Source organism: Gallinula chloropus (assembly GCF_964237585.1).
Source record: "Gallinula chloropus genome assembly, chromosome: 2".
NCBI lineage: Eukaryota > Metazoa > Chordata > Aves > Gruiformes > Rallidae > Gallinula > Gallinula chloropus.
In genome coordinates this window covers 139,712,494-139,733,836 of record NC_140086.1, presented here as the reverse complement: position 1 = coordinate 139,733,836, position 21,343 = coordinate 139,712,494, and the positions used below count along the sequence as shown (strand labels likewise).

Here is a 21,343-nt window from a genome sequence, read left to right as displayed (position 1 = left end):
CTGGCATTTTGGTCATGTGGTAGATACATTTCAAGTCATGTGGTAAGAAAGAAGTCAGTGTTTTTACGGTGCATGCACAAAAATCTGCATGGTCTGCCCCTGTCAAAAAGTTTCACTGTTACAATCTTTTCTTAAAATACTGATTTTGTGGTCATGTTCCCATATTGCTCTCTGTCTTTAGAGTCTCACTCAAGTTTCAGCGAGTTCTTTCTTTCTAGTTAAAGCTTTCTAGTAGCTTCCTCCTAGTTCTGGAAGAAAGCTACTTTTAATTGTGGAATGTTACTCACTACACGTCCTGTACTCCTAGCCGATGGCTGGGTAAAGTGCCCCACTGGTAATTCTTTACTATCATATCAACTCTTGGATGGTGGCTCAGGAAGAGGTTCGCTCAGCTCCCCCTTTCTGTCAGGTCTGTTGTTGATTGCTCTCAACACAGCAACCTCATGGTTTCTCTTTGCATCTTAGCCTGCCTTTCCTCATTGCTTCCTTCATCTTCAGAACTCATTCCAGTTCTACAGTGCAGAACCATTTACATCATAGCTGTGGTGCCATGTGAAGACTTCCCTCCTGAGGGTTATGTTGTTCGTTTTTTAATGTATTTTTGCCTTTGTTAGAGCTTTACTGAGGTTCTGTGACCTCTTCTCTCCAAAGCTATAGCAGAGTTTCTTTTCTATGAGCCTTAGTCTCTGTTCTTCTTCAAAACCTCCCGTACGGCACAGAATTTGAGTCTTAAAACTCACGTTCCATTTATTATTGCATGAAATCTATCTCTTCCTGTCATTAGTTTTTCATGGAATTCTGTCACATGCGTTTGTCTCCAGGATTTATCTTTTCTGCCTAGTGAGAGAAAAATCTCTTAGGCGTATTTGTGACCGATGACCTTGAATCCTTTACCCTTGCGCCCACGGTTAATCCTTACACATCCATGGCTAGACCTAGCAGTCTGACAATGTAGGATACCACAGTAGTAACTTACATTAGCTTTTAAGGGAATTCAGCTTCTGTGAACTCACTGTCCTTATGCCAGCAACAGGCCGGCTGTCTCTACCTTCTAGTATTTTCCATAATTACCCTGGTGTTGTTACATGTTTCTTCACATTCTATTGACCTTTAGTTTCAGGAGCACAAGGTTATCTTGTGGTCCAGTATTCCAGGGCAGTGGATAATAGAAAATATGAGAAAATGGAAAAAATATAATTTAATTCTGTAACTATTATTGAAGTGTTTGACATATTTTATGTTTCTGCTTGTATTGGTGACATATTGCAAGACAAAATTGATTAGCACATACTTTGTTGTGGAGAAAATACAACATAAAACTTAGAACCACATATTTTATTCCCAGAGATGTTTTTGGATTCTGATGTCTTGTGAAATTGTATGATGCTGTATTTTGCCTTCTATAGCTTTCTACCTTTCTCTTTTCCTTTTTTTTTTTTTTTTTTTCAGAAGAAATCATTGTAGGTTTGGTGTCTTACAAGTATGGAATCAATCTCTATGATGGGAAGTCCTAAGAACCTCAATGAAACTTTCCTACCTAATGTTGCCAATGGCATCAAAGATGCCAGTAAGGTCACAATAGGCATCATTGGAAGCGGAGACTTTGCTAAGTCATTGACAATTAGACTTATCAGATGCGGGTACCATGTGGTTGTAGGAAGCAGAAACCCTAAATTTGCTGCTGAGGTCTTTCCCCACGTGGTTGACGTCACTCACCATGAAGATGCAGTAGCAAAAACAAACATCATTTTTGTAGCCATACACAGAGAACATTATGCCTCTTTGTGGGACCTCAAGCATTTACTCGCTGGTAAAATTCTGATTGATGTCAGCAATAATACAAGAGTAGATCAATATCCGGACTCCAATGCAGAGTATTTGGCATCGCTTTTCCCAGATTCCCTGATTGTCAAAGGATTCAACGTTGTTTCAGCTTGGTCATTGCAGTTGGGACCAAAGGATGCCAGCAGACAGGTGAATGTTACATTTGTGTTAATTTAACTTGTCTCTAAGATGAAAACAACAGGAACTGAATGTAAGCAGCCAGAACTCACAGGATTCATCCTACTTTATGTTTTAAAATGTTGGGTCTTTAGTAGCCAATAAACTTTCAGAGTCTGGTTCATCCAATGTAAGACATACAGGGTAAGTGGTCCAAATTGTCACCTGGAATGCCTGTTTATCTTTAAAGTTTGCAGAGAAAATATGAATACTAGCTTTGACTAGTACCAGCTGATAGCTAACAGCTTCGACAGCTGACCTTTAGATAAGTGCAAACAGAGGAGAGGAATTGGGTCTTAATGTCTTTTGTAGGAAATAAGTTAATTTTTATCCTTGTTCTATCCAAGACAGAGGCAGCCTTTCCCAGTATAGTTTCAGTATTGGTTTACATGTGGTGAACTACTGAAAGAGACGCACAGAAATCTGAGGTTCTGATGCCAGGGCTCAGGAGTCAGCTGCTGTAAAAATGCTAGCATTCAGCATAACAGCAAAGTGAATGAAAGAAATTATCTAGCTTTTAGAGTGCCTCAAGATTAAATCTGAGGAAACAGAAGGAAGCACACATGTTTCTAAGTGATCATTCATTTGATCCAGGACTGCTTGGGAACATCACGTTCAAATTTCTTCCCAGTATGTTCTCCAAATCCACCCCGCATGTAGAAAAGGTAGTTGTATGTTTCTCATGCTTTGCTGAAGTGATACAAAAAACTTAAGCCTATGCAAGAGCCCAGTCCTTCATGGCTTTATGGACTCTTGAGAAATGCCTGAGAAATGACTGGTGTGAAGTGACTGTGGAGGCTAAATTGAATTTTCTGGCATTTCAGGTAGATTTTAAATGGAATGCAATTCATACAGAATTAGCGTAATTTTAAAAATAACCACACTAATATTTTTGTCCCCTTTTAGAACAGCACCACACTGTATGTACTGAGCTGAGCATTTCTTTCACTATGTAATAAAGTGGTCTTTAGGAGTTCTTAGTTGGCTGCTAGTTTTGTCTTTTCTGTTAAACATTCAATTTTTTGTGGAAGTCTGGATTGTGAAATTAAGCTAAAATTGTTATGCATGGAGAGATTACAGAGTTTTCTGCTTTGCATTCTCTTTATGCTACAGCTGGTTAAGTGTCAATGTTCAAAATTCCTGTATTTTTGAGAGATCCTGATATTTAGCCAATATTTCCAGTTCAATCCAGTACCATAGACATTTTGGGGGGGGGGGGGGCGGGGGGACATGACACGATGGGGATGGGGAGTGTTCAGTGTGCCAATTACCAAGGCACACCACAATCATCTCATTATCAACTCCAAGAAAAAGCTAATTTTGTTTTGGCTACTGTGTTGCTAGATCAGTATGTATATTTTCACTTTGTCTGGATTTGTATATGGTTTCATTCTCATCTTGGTGATACAAGCTGGGATAACAGCGTACAGTAGTGCTCTGATTTTGTCCTTGAGGCCTTTAAGGTGTTGGGGGTTTTTGTGTGGTGGGTTGTGTAGGGTTTTTTTAACCTTTGAGTCTCTTTGTCTGCAGACAATTCACTTGACTTTCCCAACAGGTCTATATATGCAGTAACAGCGTTCAGGCTCGCCATCAAGTTATTGAGCTTGCCCGTCAGCTCAGTTTTATTCCCATTGATTTGGGGGCACTGTCATCTTCAAGGGAGATTGAAAACTTACCTCTGCGACTGTTCACACTGTGGAAGGGCCCTGTCGTGATTGCCATTAGCCTAGCAACGTTTTTCTTCATCTATTCCTTCGTCAGAGATGTAATCCATCCCTATGTGAGAAACCAGCAGAGTGACTTTTACAAGATCCCCATTGAGATCGTGAACAAGACTCTCCCAATTGTCGCTATCACTTTACTTTCCCTCGTGTATTTGTCAGGACTAATTGCAGCTGCTTATCAGCTTTACTATGGCACCAAGTACAGGCGGTTTCCAGCTTGGCTGGACAACTGGCTCCAGTGTCGAAAGCAGCTTGGGCTGCTCAGTTTTTTCTTCGCGACAGTGCATGTGGCGTACAGCCTCTGCTTGCCGATGAGGAGATCGGAGCGATACTTGTTCCTCAACATGGCATATCAACAGGTAAGCCAGTCTTCAGTTAGGACAGCAAAAAATCCCTGGCTGTATGCATATGGCTCATGAATACAATGTGTATGTTTTCTTAGTCTGCTCCGCTGTTTTCAGTGGAGAATTTTATGGGTTATCTTTTATGTATAGCTAGTGCTAAGTAAGAAGGGAGACTGAAAGAAGCATCTGGATGCTGTGCTTACCTCATGAGTCAAGCTGCAGTCAAGTTTGTGTGGTAGGTGGAATCAAAGATGTGTCCTACTTAAATCCCTGATAGTATACAAGGAGTAGATAGGATAGACAGGATCAGAGCAACAGCAGGAAACTTCTGAGTTTCTGAGGTGTTTTTTTCTCTAAGTATGTTTAAGATATGGGGGAAGTAGGTATATCATAAGTGCATTTACAAGTGTAAAAAATGGGTAAGGGTAGATGTTTAATAATACTTACAGATACATCTATGTTTACAAAATGAAAATGTTGTTAGATTGTAACATTTTGGGCCAGCGGTAAAAATATTTTATTCATCAAAAATTCTGTGAACGTAATCTATTACAGACAATAGAAATTGAGGCACACTTCCCAGGAGCAACTGGTCTTGTATAACCCTGAAACAATCTCCGACAAATCTGTCACCCTTTGGAGGAGGGTGTGATGATCCTATCAGTGAGGTAGTTTACTGTCATCTTTAAAGTGGCAGAAAAGCACCATTGCCAGAAAAACAGTATTGCTGTTCAGCACATAAAATCTGCAGGAAAGAGATATGCTATGGAACAGAAAGAAAAGGAAACTAAGGAAATTAAATCAAATGGAACAAATTAATGAGGATTTGGTCCACGAATTCTAAAAGGGCTAGCATGAAAAATTGAAGAGAAAGGCAGGAAGAACAAAACTATAAAAGGCAGCAAGAAACTTCAATTGTTCACACAGAATTAGTAAAAGACCCACTGATACTTTTATTAAGATATTATCTTTGGTTTAGTAATAATTGTAAACCTCTCACTTGCTAATATTCTTAGTAAACCTTTTTCAAGACATCATAATAATTTATCTTAAAGTGGAAATATAATTGATTATCCACTTCTCATAATTGTTAAAGACCTGAGTTGTTAGTTTGTCTTGTAGTAAAGCTCTCCAGTGAGAATAATCTTGGATGTATTTCATGTGAACAGTCAAAAAGGAAAAATGACTTCGATTCAGCTGAAGCAAAACCAGGAAATAATAAAGTATTTCTAAATGTAACAAACTAAAAACAAATTACAGGTTTAGCCAATTTCTGTTGTAGAATTTAAGTTTCTAGGGTCTCAAGAACACAGATACTTTTCTACAGTACATAGGAATGCACAGTTTTATCTGATTTTACAACATAACTGTTCTAAATAGTATATAATGTTACATTTTCTCTTAACAACTCATCTAAGTTTCCATGTTTAGCATATTTTAATCTAGCAAGAGCCAATACAGGCAGTAAGGAAATAGTTGGTTTTGTTCAAGACGTGAGGAAACCTCTGAAATATTTGACCCCATTTTATAGTTGTTCTGTGACTGTAGACTTTTACTCAGCAAAATAACTTCTGTTGATATTTTTGATATTCTGTAGCATAAAATGTTTCCTTTTTTGCTGCTCCATCAGGTTCATGCAAATGTTGAAAATTCTTGGAACGAGGAAGAAGTGTGGCGAATTGAAATGTATATTTCCTTTGGAATAATGAGTCTTGGATTGCTTTCTTTGCTGGCAGTAACTTCCATCCCTTCAGTAAGCACTGCCTTAAACTGGAGGGAGTTCAGTTTTATTCAGGTTTGTTACTTTTTAAATAAGGGGGGGTTTACTGTTATTAAAAATTCCTTGGTGATGATAGTCATCGTGAGCAAAAAACACTTATGCAATGTGATGAGAGCTTTTTTTTTTCCCTCTCTCTGGTACCGTAATAGAAACAATATATACTTACCCAGCAGATACATTACTGTGGTGCTTTGGCCCTGGCTGGAGGCCAAATGCCCACCAAAGCTGCTGCAACAATTACCATGAACATGAAGGCACATTAAGCATTTCATGAGCGTTAGAATAGTAATTCGCATTTTACACTTCTTCTTAAATAACCAACAGAGCTAAGACCAAATAAACACTAATCTATTTCTTTTATCTTGTTAGAATGTCTTGATTAATTGAAATTTACATAAATTTGGACAAACTCACTATAGGCAATGGTACTGATGAGTATATGTGGATTCACACAAATCAAAAACTTAATTTTTCCTGCATTGTTTTTATTCACAACCCTGTGACAGCCTGTCAATCTGTTGTTGATTCAGTAACACTGCTGAGAATTAATACAGTTCTCAACTGTGCCACTCCCATTAGCTGAAAATACCTTTTAGTAAGATTTGAAGCTTTGTTTATTGAAAGCAGAGGCTTTTCCGGGTCTTGGCATGTATCTGCATCACTCATTCCTCAGGTAATTATCTACTACAGGGACACCTGACCAGCATAAAGTACTGAGAAATACAGGTGTTAATAAGAAGCTTAATGCTTGCTTCCAGACAAAATTGCTATTAGTTTTAGGTAGCAGTCAGTGCTAAGAAGCTTTACTAGAATTCAGTCATGTGGTGAAGTTCTTAAGCATGTACACTCAGTTTGGGGTTTTGGTGTGTTTTGTTTTGTTTTCTGACTTTGGATACAGTCCTCTAGTCTTAACTCAGTCTTTTCTGATTAACGCTTTTTCAACATAGCCACTGTAATAATATTGCCTGATGCTCAGTCACTGTTTCCAAATTCCTACCTCCAGAACACAGGCACTGACAGTACTGTTCAGGGCTTTAGTTGTGCTTCACAATTTACAGGCATTTTAAAGGGACTGGTGTGGAACATTTCTTTGGCTGTAGTTATCAGAGGTCTTCTGTCTGTACAGTACTGTCTTCCCCATCCCTAGGGTTTCTGTTAGAGAAACACTCCAGGTAGGCCTACAAAACTTTTACTAAAAAAATTGTCATATTAGAGAACTGTTTGTTCTTACTCATGCCTTCGAGCCTTCAGAGGGAGGAAATACCCATTTTGTAGTGTTACAACATCCCTGCCATCCATAGGTCTCTGTGCAGGGACAACAGTCCTGCTGTTGGGTGATATAAAATGTTAGTGCAAAAGGGAAGATATACATTAACTTGTGAGGGAGGCGATGCCTTTATCCAATAATGATTTCAAGTCATAAACCCAGCATTTGTGTCTTATTTTTCCTTGCTCAGAGTTCCAAATTTCAGACTTGTGTGGCTGATTCAAAACCCACACAACAGTGACATAATGATGTGTCTGCAAGGGCATTTTTTATTGTGTTGTATTTACTGCCATAATTTCCACTGTAAATAAAGCCAACATTGTTCCATATTTAAGTAATTACGAACTTCAGTGTATCATCTGTCAGTATTTTGAGGGATTTTATTTGGAACAAGTTGTTTGCTCTGGGGATACATTGCAATTGATGCTTCATTACATGCCAAGCAGAACTGGTATTGTTAATTAATTACGATAATTTGCAATTTTTAATCGCAAAAAATTTTGAACTACTAAAAGTTTCCAGAAAGTTGATGATCACTTAGGATACTTTAATTTGTCATTTATTACTTCACAGGAAATAAGTTCTCATTTAGTTACTTGTTCTTCAAAAAAAGTCCTCTTGCTTTGTTCAATGAGAAAACAAACTCGCAGCGATCCCTCACTAAAGGAGAAGGATTATGCATTTTTTGCACAAGCTTCATTTTACCTGGTGTGCAAGTAGAACAGATAAAATGTCACAATACTTACTGTCTGATATTTTTCTTCTACTGGAGTACAATGTGATAAAGCAAACTTGCACTTAATTTTCTTAATCTTCTCTAAGTCAAGGGAACAAACAGTGGGACCATTATCTAATGCTGCTTTTTTTTTTTTTACTGGGAAAAGCAGTACATCCAGCTTTAGTCCCGAATCTCAGATGATTTGACACAATAATTGCTGAACTTGTTTTGTATCTGACAGATGAAGAGTCAGTCAGTCAGCACACTCAACCAGTGTCTCGCCTCAGCTTTTCCCACTGAGAATAACATACTATTGCTTGCTCATCTTAGTAAATAGTTTCATCAAAATGATGGTCTGGCCTTTACCACTAAAACATACACAGTCTTGACTCCTACTAGGAAAATCTGAGTTTAGGAGGATTAACAAATTATTAAGATAAGCAGTATAGACTATTTGCTGCCTTGTTCCAGTAGTACAAGCCTGGAGCAGCATCTCCTTTATAGACCTCTCCCACAGTCTTCCTAATACTGTAAAGAAACCCCAGTTGTGAACATTTTTGCCCAGATATCATTGCTATCTTTGATATGCCCAGTTATTTTGTAGGAGATCCTAGATGATAGAGACTTAGCATGAAACTTTGCAGGCATCTTAACGTGAGTTGGAACTTAATGAAAAAAGAAGCATCAAAGGAGCTGGGACTGATAAACCAATGCATCACTTTTCTTAAACACCGCTTCAGTACTTTTTTTCTTCTAAACATACTTGGATAAGGAACAAAGATAGACATATACAAGAAATAAAAAAGAATTAGATTTTTGTCAGAGCAGGAAAAAGAACTTAAACCAACACACTGCAAACAGGGGAAAAAAAGGCATTTACTGAAACCAATCTTTGAATGTAAAGTACATGGAAATGGAGACTGTTGTCTGCAAGCAGTGCTGCCCTGGGTCCTTCAGTCTTGTGGAGGAAGTTAACCTATAAATATGTAATGTAAGCATAAATGACCACTGCTTTTGTTTTTCAGTCTAAGAGTTAAGTCCAAACCACATCCCTCGTAGAGGCAACAGAGCAGACTGGCTTTGGAAGCTGAGCTTTATGTTTCTTAGAAAACATGAGCACAAATATGCCATTTGCGTAGCAGGAAGCTGATCTTCTGTAAACATACTTTTTGTCTGATAGTACAATCCTAAAGCTTTTCAGAGACAGGGTTACTAAAACTTTTCTTGCATGCTCACTGTGGAAGGGCTGCCATGCCTTTGTTCCCTCAGAAGAATAGGATACTTTTCCCCCAGAGTAAAGAAGAATGAGATCCAAGTATTTAGCAAGTTTATGGGTAAGATTCCAGTCAGAATTGCTACAGCCTGTTTTTAAGTTTAGCAATATCCTGTTACTGGGGGAATCTGAAATATACCTTGCATAAATGTAAGCTTTGGAAAATATCTTTTGTATATAGAAATTCTTGGAACTCTCAACCAGGAAATTTGAGCTCCAGGAGGAGTTTGTCCCACAGCAGATCTTTTCTACTCCTCTAATAGTATTTTTTTTCACCCAAACAATGCCAGTTTGTGATGTTTAGCAGTGACCTTGGCTCTCCCACAATGTGGGAATCTCCCACATTTGCTAAAAAACTGACTTTCATCAGAAAGGAAAAGAAATAAAACTGAGAAGACATAGAGAAAAGCTAAAAGATCAGGATGGCCATAGGAAGTATGCAAATCTATTGCTCAGCTTCCAGGAAACACAGTATTACAGAAGCTAAGGAAACAAAGCAACCAAGTATGTTCCTCCTCTTTTCCCAGAAGCCATCCTAGTGCCTAGGCAGAGAGTTCCCAAGCCTTAAAATTGATATTGCTACTCATTCAGCAATATGGATTTGCCAAAGAAATGTATCCCTTCTTCCTGCTTTCCAAAGTCCTGTGTTCATAAAGTTACCATCATGTGCTTCTCCTGACCTCCCTGTGCTAACATCAGTGTAACTGATCATCCAGCTCTCATAGACATATTCCCCCCTTTCTTTTTGTGTCTTAAGAAGCCAGGAAAAGATGAAAGAAATGCAGTCTATATATGCCATCTAAGGCACAACTGTATTTCAGGAAATCCATTGCCTTTAATCCCTGTATTTTCTCCTCCAAATTGTCCAGGCATAAACTTGTGCAGAAAAAAATAACGTTACATACCCGAATGATAGCAGCCCTCTTACTCTGCACTATTAAACAGATAGCTTGCTAGCAATTAGTAACTCTTACAGCACAGTCATCGTTTATTTCTCAATAATTGAAACATCTTTCATGTTAGCATCCATAGGGTTGGTCAGCTTTGGAATACGGCTTCTGACGCTACCGCTAGCCAAGATCTGTAGCATGATCCAGGGTTACCAAATGATTTTATTTTAACTGTGCAGCTGCCCAACAATGCCTCTCCCTGCACAAGCTGATGTCTTTTTGGCCAAGCCTGCTTCAGTCACTTCTGAGTTTCTTCGTTTTACTACTGTACAGCCATTGCTGTAGTCTTTGAACGTTTGGAGAGACAGGAAAGTCAAGTCCTTATAACAAACACAGAAGTTTTGTACTGACATAGCCTCCTGCAGTGGGGTTTTACTTAAGTAGCAAAGGCAGCCAGTCTTACTTGTACTTCTGGAAAAGTCATTGTCAGTAGCTGCAAGCTGGGATAAATGCTCTTAATGGAACCTTCTAGTGCACATCTGCCGTGACTAAACAAACCAAAGACTGCAGAATGCGAAGCTGTGTGGAGGACATCCTCTTTCTAGCTAGGCAGTGCTATTGCTGTCAAAAAGTACAGCATGGAAATAGGACAATTAAGGTAGAAGAAAATACCATAAAAGCTGTTGTATTTTTAGATGAGTGGTTGAAATGGCCCCATACGTACTAGCACATGCCCCGCCAACACTTCAAAGAAGCAGATGGCAACTTTCCACAGGGCAAAAAAATAACTTAATAAAGGAGCATCATATGTTTTTCTTGCCCTTCTGCTGTTAGTTCAAAATGTACTGATGTACTTCTTAGCTTCCATTTTGAACATTAGATAGAGAGGCATACAGAGATGTCTTAAAACTGTAGTTTGCAGATGGAATTTGGACAAGCAGTAACTTTTTTTTTTTAATTTGTGAAGAGCCTGTACAACATTTTCCTCCAGTTTCTTTTTCAAGAATTACTACAATTCTCATCAGGAAGCCTGCTGAAGAAATGAGGGATGTGATTCACATGTACTCTTTTCCCTGCTGGCAGTGATAAAACAGCAATGAGTTCAGGACAGTCATATCAGCAAAAATCTGTACTAACATACTCAAACATCAGGTGTGATAGTATTGTTTTCTGTCTAAATTTGTTACATTCAGATACTGCATATGCCATTTTCATATCCAAAAGTGGTTGTCTGATTATTCTGAATCTTTGGAATATGGGAGCAAATTGTTCTTTTTTAAAAAAAGGATGCAGCACATCTAAAACACACCAACATGGCTCTGAAACCATTGGCAAAAAATGCATAAATATGTGCAAGTTAAAAAACATGGTACCAATCTCTAGAAAACAATAAAAACATTTCCTTTTTATGCTATTATATCTGTGAATCCTTGCAAATGGCATTAGTTCAGGCATTCTTCTTTCCCTAGAAACCAGTTAATCTCAAAGTAGAAAGAATTCATTATTTTGCTGTTACAGAGCCTTAGGCTGCATTTTTCTTTGCCTCTCTGTTTACTGGAATTAAACCAAACCTTGATAGCCAGTTACCTTTCTTAAAATTCATTTTCTGTTGCCACGATTTGCTACAAATGTTTGCCAACCAAGTTAGTCATTACATCAGTTTGGGCCAAAAAGAGTTTTTCTTCATTTGATCACCATCAGAATTTGAAGCATGGTAATCTTTTTCTACCGTGGTCAGGGAATGTCAGGGTTAGTATATTTAAGTCTGCAGAGCAACACGACTGCAGGGTTCTTAAAAGGACAGATTCATTCAAGCAGCGAATGACCTCTGTTAGCACTACCTTTTGTGGCATGCTCTGCAGTACATCATAAGAGGTCCTCTGCAGCATGCTGTGGGACCTGTCAACTTCACGTGTGATCCAACACTATTAACTGCATTGTTACCTTGTGCCATTATGCCCTAGTCCTGCAGATATTCCCATTAACCAGTAGGCAAGAGCTGATGGAGAAGGGTTAAGGATAGTTTATGCTAACTTCAGACAAGTGTACATAGGCCATTGCAAGGAAGAATCAAACTGCACCTCTGAGAACGACACAAATGTGGAGATTTAGGCCCAAGTCTCTTCCACCAGAATTTCCTTGTTCCATAATTGTGAATCTTGAAAGTGAAATACCCCCGTAGTTAAGAAACAGAGAACTTAATTTCCAATCACAACTGATTTTGTTCCAGTAACTTCAATAGGATTGTTCTTTATTTGCATACATGTCCTGAAGTTGACTTCCATCACTTAAAATTTAGGCAAACATCATCTTCATTTCAGCTTTGGCTAAGACATAGATGCTGGCAGAGATGTGTTGTAAATCAGTGTTCAGTTCATTTTGCAGTTTTCAGTATGCGTGAACTTAAAACCACATGTTGCTAACTGAAAATAGTGTATAGGTAAGAGATTTTAACATGATATCTAATAGATAGAGTAAAATAATCAGTTAAAGCTATTGGATAGTAGACCAAGTACTATAATCTCTTCTCTTTTCTGCTGTTTTCTCTTTTTTTCAAAGTCTACACTTGGATATGTTGCTCTGCTAATAAGTGTTTTCCACGTACTAATCTACGGATGGAAAAGAGCTTTTGAAGAAGAATATTACAGATTTTATACACCACCAAATTTTGTTCTTGCCCTTGTTTTGCCTTGCATTGTAATTCTAGGTAAGATCATTTTACTTTTGCCATGTGTAAGTAGGAAACTGAGGAAAATTCGAAGAGGATGGGAGAAAAGCCATGTTCTAGAAGAAACAAGTGGGTCTGCTCCACATCTCTCCCCAGAAAGGATAACTGTGATGTGATGATAGACTAACATTAGTTAGCACTGTTGTAGATGCTTGGTTGTTTATTTCATAAGCTTTATTTTTAGGAGTTTAATTAAAGTTAAGTCACTTTGGACTTGCTTGGTATATAGTACATGCTCTCAACCAAACTATGAGAAACTTACAACTAGAAGACAACTACTTGAGATAACTTAAAAATATTTTTGAGTTGCAGAGACCAGATGATTATGAAATCAGAATTTTTATTGCTACTTTGCACAGTTCTATCAAAACAGTATTTTATGATACCCATGCTTTACAGATATTTCTTTTACTTAGAGCATATGTGTCAGAGTGTTATTTATTAATGCCACATTTTCTAGGCAGTGTTTCTTTTATTAAAACCACATTTCTGGCTTAGTGAGTTCAGAATATAGACTATTAGAGTTAATAGCAACTTAGCAAATAATCAGGTTTTGAAACAAATTAATTTGTAAAGATGTATTGCACATGTACAGTATATTTATTTGTCGGTTTACAGCATTCCATGATTTGAATATGCAAAAACAGTTTCAATTATGGTGTTATTGCACATCCTGTAAGCAAATGGTATTGTACTAACAGGGTCCTTTTTTTCAAAGTGTCACACAGGATGTTAGACCTTTAGCATCTCTTGATTTCCATACATTATGTAATGAAGATGAATATAACAGTGTTACAAATATATGGAAAGACTTGCAGGTAGATGTTCAAGTAACTGGGTTTTGATTTTAAAATGATTTAAAATTATCAGGAAATATTTAAAAAAAAAAAAGCTGAGAAATCTGCAACAATAAAAATCCATTTTCACTGTGAAACTTCCACTATGTTGGTAAACAAGGAAGCATCACAATACTCATGCTCTATGTTTCTACACTGGAGTTTCAGTTGCTATATATGAATTTCCCAGAGTCTTGTCTTAAATTCTTAGTATCTTTTTTGTGCAAATCCAATCTTCTATTTTTATATAAAAGTCTTACTTTTGCAACAAGTATCTCTGGGATATGGCTGAATTTTTGAGAAACAAAAGGATTATTCTTGTACTTAAAAATGAATTTATCTCTAAAACTTGACATTTGCATTTCCTGGGGGATTCAAAAGAACCGCCACAATTCCTTACTGCCACCGCTTCATCAGGTCCTACTCTTCTTTAACAAGATAGCAAAACTCACCTCAGACCTTCAGGCTACTCCCTCTCAATTAGTAAACACTTTATTTCATTAAATCAGAATGTGTAATTGGTCCTTACTTTCTTTACTTGTATGAAATTCTATTTTTCTTACCTGTATTTGCACTGTTTAGGATCTCTGGCTATATAATAAATAATATTATTTATTACTTTGAAAGACTTTGCTGTTGGTATGGTGCATCAGAAGTATACGGTACTTCAGCTTGAATTTATCCTTAAATATCACTAGTCCTGTAAATCTCGTTATCTCTCTAAAAAAACTAACAGCTCTACAGAACAAGAAGAATCTAGAATCAAACTCTGCCCCCAGTTACACCAGCCTAAATCTAAAGAGTTCACATTAGTTGAATTTTCAAATTCAAACAATCTACAATTTTTGTTGTTGTTATAGTATCCATATTCCCCAGACTTACACATCAAGTCTGGGTGTATTCTGGGTTTGCGCAAATCAAGGACAGTTGGACTTTCTTTCATTTTAGGCATGTTCAAATCTAGAGATTAAAAAATAAAATATTTGCATTATTTTTTCCAGGGCTTTTTTATATGTTTTTAAACATGTTTTGTATCAAATGAGAGGGTGCTGAGTTATTTTTAAGAAGGGAGATTTGTGAAAACATTTTTTTCAAAAAAAACCCCCAAAACAACAAAACCAAAGCTGAACTATATTTCATGTGTCAGCAGAAATTAAGAAGTTTCTTCTTTTCTCAATTTAAATTTCAAACAGTTGGAAAACTTGGTTATATCCTTCTAAGCTATCTGGGGGAGCAGTTGGAAAGAGCAAATTCATTTTATTTCACCATTGTTTTGAAAAGCAAATTACAATAACAGCTATAATTGGTGAGACTAAGGTCCCTGAGACTTGTCTCCGGTAGCTGGCAATTGGCAGATGCTTCCAAAAAGAGGGTATACACCCAAAGGTTCTTCTCCTGACGTAACCTCTCAGCCTTTTGGGCATCAATAATTTAGGTCTTATTTGAGACAGGTGCTGTCTCTGAACTATTTAATAGCTACTCCCTCCAAACATTTATCTGGTTTAGAAATTTTGAACTTTCTCAGATTTTTTTCTGGAAAATAAAGGAAAAGACAGGAAAGACTTTTTTTTTAAAGTTTAATAAATCTATCAAATGAATTTTAAAAATTTACATTAATTCTTTTTTCCAAAACCAAATCTGTTAATTTCAAGGCACTAATTTTATTGTTCCTCCTCCTGTATGCAGCTATTTCAGGGATACTCGTAGTTATACACAAGCAAAGTACTGTTTTATCAAATATTCTAGACGTTAAGTGGAAAACTTGTCATTGGCGATTAGGCAGGAGTCTAAACTAGTATGAATAAGATTTTCATGTAAAAGTGAAGAACAAATGACAATTACAACTTCTAACTAACCTCTGCCTGTCTGTAAATACATTCCAATACAGAAAGCTGTGTATTTTTGGAAAGGCGTGAAGATATGTAAGTGGATTTCCTGGCTTGTTTCCCATTCCATATTGCAGAGGGAAACCACACAGAGCTTAGGGTTTTGTGCTTCAATCCTTTAAATAAAATCAGTTTTTAAATTTTAAGATGAAAGTCTTGGGGAATTTTAATGGGATAAATCCCATGCTACATTCTACCCCAGTCCTGTGCATAACACCTGCATGAAATTACCAGGATGAGTCGGTATAACTGAGAGCAGAATTTCATACCTCTGAACAAATTTAGGGCAGGAACCATTACTGTTAACAATCTGATTACATTTCAAAATTAAATATACTGCTATTAAGGTAGAGCAATTCTACACTTCTGTCGAATAGGTAATTAACAGTCGTGTTCCCTACAATTACCTAATTCGTTTGATGCACTAGCGATAATGTTGCAGAACTAAATACTGTACTAATTGAAAATTACTGTCAAAGTCCTTATATATCGTGCTGTAATGCAACCACTGATAGTATATAGAGAAATATATTGGCCCTCTTTCCTATGCAAAAAATTATTTCATCGTTAAGTTTCTTTGAGAATGTTTAAGCTGTAAAATTTTGAACTGCCAAAGGTTTCTGGAGAATCAGTGATGTGTTGTTCCTCTTTTCAAACTGCATGTAGAAAATTAAAAATGTGTTTTGATTTTATAAGTTACTTGAAAGGTTGAAATATTGAACTATTAATAAATAGATATTTTTAGATCAAATAAATGAAGACATTTTGTGAAATATTTGTGCTACAAACTGATATATGGTTTCTCGTTAGGCCATGTATTTACTTCTAACTGGAATAACATGTTGACTTGTGTGATTCAATATTTTGTAGTGTTCTTTAAGGACCAATTCACCCTAACAAGACATTGTTTAGTCTGAAAGTAAGATGGCACTCATGCATCTACTACATGTTATGTATCATATCATGCATGTGCGTAGTCACATAAAGACTATTCATGTCATGAAATGCATTGGTATCTATAGACAAATTCACATTAGGAGCTCACATTGGAAAAAGGCATGAGGCTAAAAATCTCGTTTGGATTGCCTAAATCACAGAATCACAGAATCGTAGGGGTTGGAAGGGACCTCAACAGATCATTGAGTCCAACCCCCCTGCCAAAGCAGGTTCTTTAGGACAGAAATGTAAACAAATGTAAACAAATAAATTCATTTAGACATCTTAGTTACTTAGGAGAATAAATACGTATTTTGAGGAATAGGCTGCTATAAAAATATTTTTGTGTAGCTTTTTTTAAATGGCTTCCTGACTAATGAAAAACAAGTAACTAAAGAAACTTAATTTCTTTTCATTACTGTTTAGTAAAAAAGAAGTGCTTAGTATGTCATACAGGACTGTACACATCCTCTTTGAAAATGGAAGACCTCTATGTATTTAGCAACGGGTTATTTGTTTTCTGTGGATATTAAGGTATTCTTTCTTAACATTGTCTAAAATACAGTTCCATTACAGATTCCATTTGCGTCTTTAATTTTACCTTACAATTCCATTAACTGTGGCAACTATGTACAAGTTAATTAAGTACCCACGTTCTTTAACTATTTAGAGACTATTTTGTAACTGTTTTGCAAGTTCTTTGCATACCTAGTTTGTGGTAATGGTTTCTGTAAATTGCTGCCACATTTAACATTTTGTTCCAATATTGTGCATTATATGATGTGCCAATATGAGAAAGTATGTTTGTATTTTATTTGGCATTAATTGCCTATAAGATAATGTTTGTTTCTATGTATGTGTCTATGTTATTAGCTATACATGCTGCCCAACTAGCACTGAGGGAAATTATTCATTAACGTAAGGCAATGAGTTCCCAAGTGATTATAAATTTCACAGATATGAATATAGTTAGGAATCAGCTTTCCTCTGAATGTGAAGAATTCCTCTGAAAGTTAGATATATCAGGTGCATAAAAATTAGATAGATCGAGTTTTTCAGTATAGTATTTTCATATAGGCAGTGGTAATGGATGCATATGCATAGCTCCTCTCAGACAGTGTCTCCCTTAATACACAAGTTCTTGATTTCTTCACTGCCCATCCTGTGGTTTTTTCTGTCAATGTAACGAATGATGTTGCAGTACTGATATTGTATCATATGATACTGCTTGAACTAATTAGATTACAGCCTTTAAAATAAGTCACACATTGAACTGACTTGAACAATGATCTCTGTCATTATATATTGTTTCTCATGCCTTGCTGGCAGTGTCTTGCAGTGAGCATAATACGTCTCCCATGTGCAATATTCTCTTTGTAGCTGTGTTTGTCACTTTGTGCTGTCTCTCTGAACAGGGCTATTACAAATTATTAGCAATGCTTTTATCTATTTTTCCATATACTGTGTTTTACACAAAAATCAATAAAAAGTCAATGTCAGGTATTTGGCTCTTTCTTCTGCGCTTATGCATAATCAATTCTAGTGTGCTTTTCATTGTAATACACATGTGCTCTGTTTGAGGTTTTCTCTGAGAGGTAGAACTTGAATGTGAGTTCATTAACAAAAGCAAACTAAAGGGCAACTTGTTTCTTTTGCAATAGCTGGATAACAGGTGTTTCACAGACACAATGGAAAGCTGTATCCTGTATCCACCTGTAATATATTTGCCCTGTTTGTCGAACACAGAGTGAACACTGCAGTACTTTCAGCATATATTCAGTCCACTTTTCTTTCAACAAACAAAAAGTCTGGCAAAAGTGAGACCACTAGGCACCAGTAAGTTTGCCAAGTGGTGACACTCTTCCTGTTTGGTTGTGTGTGTGAGAAAGCATTACTGTTTGAATGAGAAAACCAGGTGAACTACTTTTCAGTCCTTCATTTGGAAATACAGAACTTTTACCCAAAGAGGCTTATGCCAACATTAGAGGAAAGAGGAAAAAATACAAGAGGTAAAATCCTGCTTAACTAGCAGTCAGCAGCATAAACTGTTCAGAGAAGTCAAGATGCAGGAGTCGGTGAAGCTGGCCGGATCTGTGCTGCTTTCACACTAAGTTATATAGCCTTCCCAGATTCCCAAATGGAATTTTAAGTGTTTTTAAAATTTAAAATACTTGGTATCATTTTGTGTCATGCCTGATCTAAAAGCAACATTTTGGTCCTTGAAGTCTGTCTTTTCTTAGCTGTTTTAAGAATCTCACCGTGTTTCTCTGTGTCACAGTGCTTGTCAGCATTGATACTCTGCTGGTAGCTGGGGTCTGAAACCTACACCTTTGCCCAGATGTACCTTGTCTGGTACAAAAGTCTCAGTTCTGTCTACTGTGATGCACTGCATTTCCTTAGAGTAATGAAGATCACCATGAACCAACTAACTTCCCCCTGTGGGTATCAAAACCACAGGAGGTCTGGCAGGGCAGTTCTGCGTTTTCCTGTTCCTGTGCCGCCCGCCCCCACCCCTCCCCTCCTTCTTTTTCCCCTTCCTACTCACTATTAAAAGGAACAAGAATGAAAAGGAAGACAAGGAGTCAACAGACTGATCCTTGATAAACAGTGCAGATGGTTCTGGGAAAAGTCTACAGGTTCTATGCAGCCAAGAAAAGGACTTCACTTGGCTGGGGCTGAAGCCCCCCATTGCAGCACATGGAAGGTGTATCCTGTACTGAATAACAGTCCTTCAAAAGCTTGCAATCTCATTTGTAAGACAGCAAATCCAGAGTGGTAGAGGGAATAATTCACTCTGCAAAATCAACAGATTAATGGCAGACCTAGATACAGAACCATCATCTCGTAACACACAGCTGTGTTCCTACATGTTCGATACACAGTCCTGTAGTTTTATGAAACTTAACTTTACCTCAAAATTAGAGTTTGCTGAAATATCTCTTGACACCAAAAAAGTTTGTCCTCAGTCGAAACAGAGATTCTGTCTACATCAAGTCTTCCTTTTAAACATTTTTCTTAGCATTTGCAGGACTTAACATTAAATACTTGTGAATTAATACTTTCAGCCTTGATGTCTCAAATGTTATTTCTTACCAACGGAGGAGGTAGGTGTGATAAAAATACAATATAAGCCTGTTTGGGGCAGAAAACTGTTAAGTAAATATTTTCACAGTTGATTGCAGGTTTTTGAGGATGGATGTTTGCCATTTGCCAAGGGCAGCAGAATCAGTCAAACTTTCACAGTGTAGCTTTCATCCCACATTTAAAAGCTTCATTTATGAAGAAGGTGCATGGTGAGCAAATGGAGCTTTGCAATACGATCTTTGGAACAGTCAGCCAACAAATGGCATGTGACCTGAGCTTATAATTTACAGACTAAATTGCCCAATTTAGTCTATATGGTATAGTTCTCCATACATTTGTCATTCAAAACACAAGCTATAGAACTTAAAACCACTTAAGCCACAATAAAAGAAAATTTGAGGGCTTTCTTTTTTTCATAAGCTTGAATGCTTTGAGTACATACAATATCGCTAAGTATCTGGGCACCAAGAAAAAACTACATAATCCAGTTTGTTCAGTACTAACTGCTTGCAGACCTGTAAGCGCTCTCATTACAATTCATCTCAAATAACAAAGAAAAAATCAGTGTAGGCCCAGATACAAGGCCACTGCTGAGACTGCATTCACAGAAACAAATGTTCAAGGGAGAGGTGTGTGTACATGGATGGATGACGTGTCAAACGCCAGCTCCAGAATGGGAGCTGCATCATCACATTAGCTAAATGAACTGCAACGATGACCCACACGTCCTGCCGTTGTACAGCCTGTGTTCCTACATGCAGCTTCAGAAGTTAAGTATGTCAATGTGGTCATCGCATTTTCTAAAGCGGAAGCCCATTCTGTGCTGGGCTGTATTTTTGTTAGCATCGTTGTATGGAGGATGAACTTGTACAAACTGAGAAGTGTGGGTGGGTACACGTGGTATTTCACCTTTGATGGAAGGATAACTGTGTAGCATACATGAGTACCAAATATGATCTGTATCTTCCATGTATCTGAAGAAGGCAGGTATGAAATGGGAGGGATGTAGCATGCAAGCTGGCAACAGTGAAAATAAGAACCATGTTGGTTATAGTTGGAGCCATAAAGGTTTCTTTCTTGTTTATGGTATCACTTCCTATACAAGCTGTCTGGAGATTCAAACAGTTAGCTATCTTAACATTTAATAAATTTATTCATGCACTAAAATGTTTATTTGGAACCACAGGAGTTTAAAATGACGTGTTAATGAAATCCAAGGTTGATAACAACAGTGCCTGCAGTCAAAGACCTGGGGCATTTGCGTGCCCAGAGCTGCATAGGTGCAACTTGTGCAAAACATATCCAAATCCTGCAAAGGGCGCCTGGGGTGAACAGCCTGCGGCCACACCATGAGGTATCACATCCTGCTGCAGTCACTGCTGGATACCCGGCTCTCTTCCTCCAGGCATGGCCACCCTGGAAAGGGCCTGGTGTTCCTGGACAGTCTGGCATTGGCAGGCTCAGCCAGGCTCCCAGCCTGCAGACACCATTTCAGAGGGCGATTTGCACGCCAGTGTTCCTGCACTCCCACAGGAGCAGCTATACTTGCAGCTGAGAGTGGCTGGAGCAAACCTAGGGATGGGAAATGTGAGCAAGTAGAAAATATCCAAATCTTCTCATGCTTCCATCCTGCATTTATTATTTTTCTGGGCATTAATCATCAGTTTTATGTCAGTCTATGCAGAGATAAGGCTTCTTTCCCCCTTCTCCCCGCAGCCAGACTACCCCACACTGCACAGTCATGTCTGCCCTGGGGACTGTCACAGTGGCAGTGGATTTTATCACCATCAGAAAAAGGATCGACCGGTCTCTTCCCTCCAGCGAGTGGGAAAAGCCACGGGGGTGGGGAAAGGGACTGCCCGCTGAGGAAGCGTTT

General features: G+C 37.7%; 1 protein-coding gene across 1 annotated transcript; it reads left to right on the top strand.

The window, feature by feature from the left end:
• Positions 1-1,482: 1,482 nt before the first annotated feature.
• STEAP2 (STEAP2 metalloreductase) lies at positions 1,483-12,841 on the top strand (the record flags this gene model as incomplete). The annotated part of the gene is made up of 4 exons (XM_084280423.1): positions 1,483-1,974; positions 3,557-4,084; positions 5,700-5,864; positions 12,557-12,841. The coding sequence occupies 4 exons, from the start codon at positions 1,483-1,485 to the stop codon at positions 12,839-12,841; spliced, it is 1,470 nt and encodes a 489-aa protein (XP_084136549.1).
• Between the last annotated feature and the right edge of the window lie 8,502 nt (positions 12,842-21,343).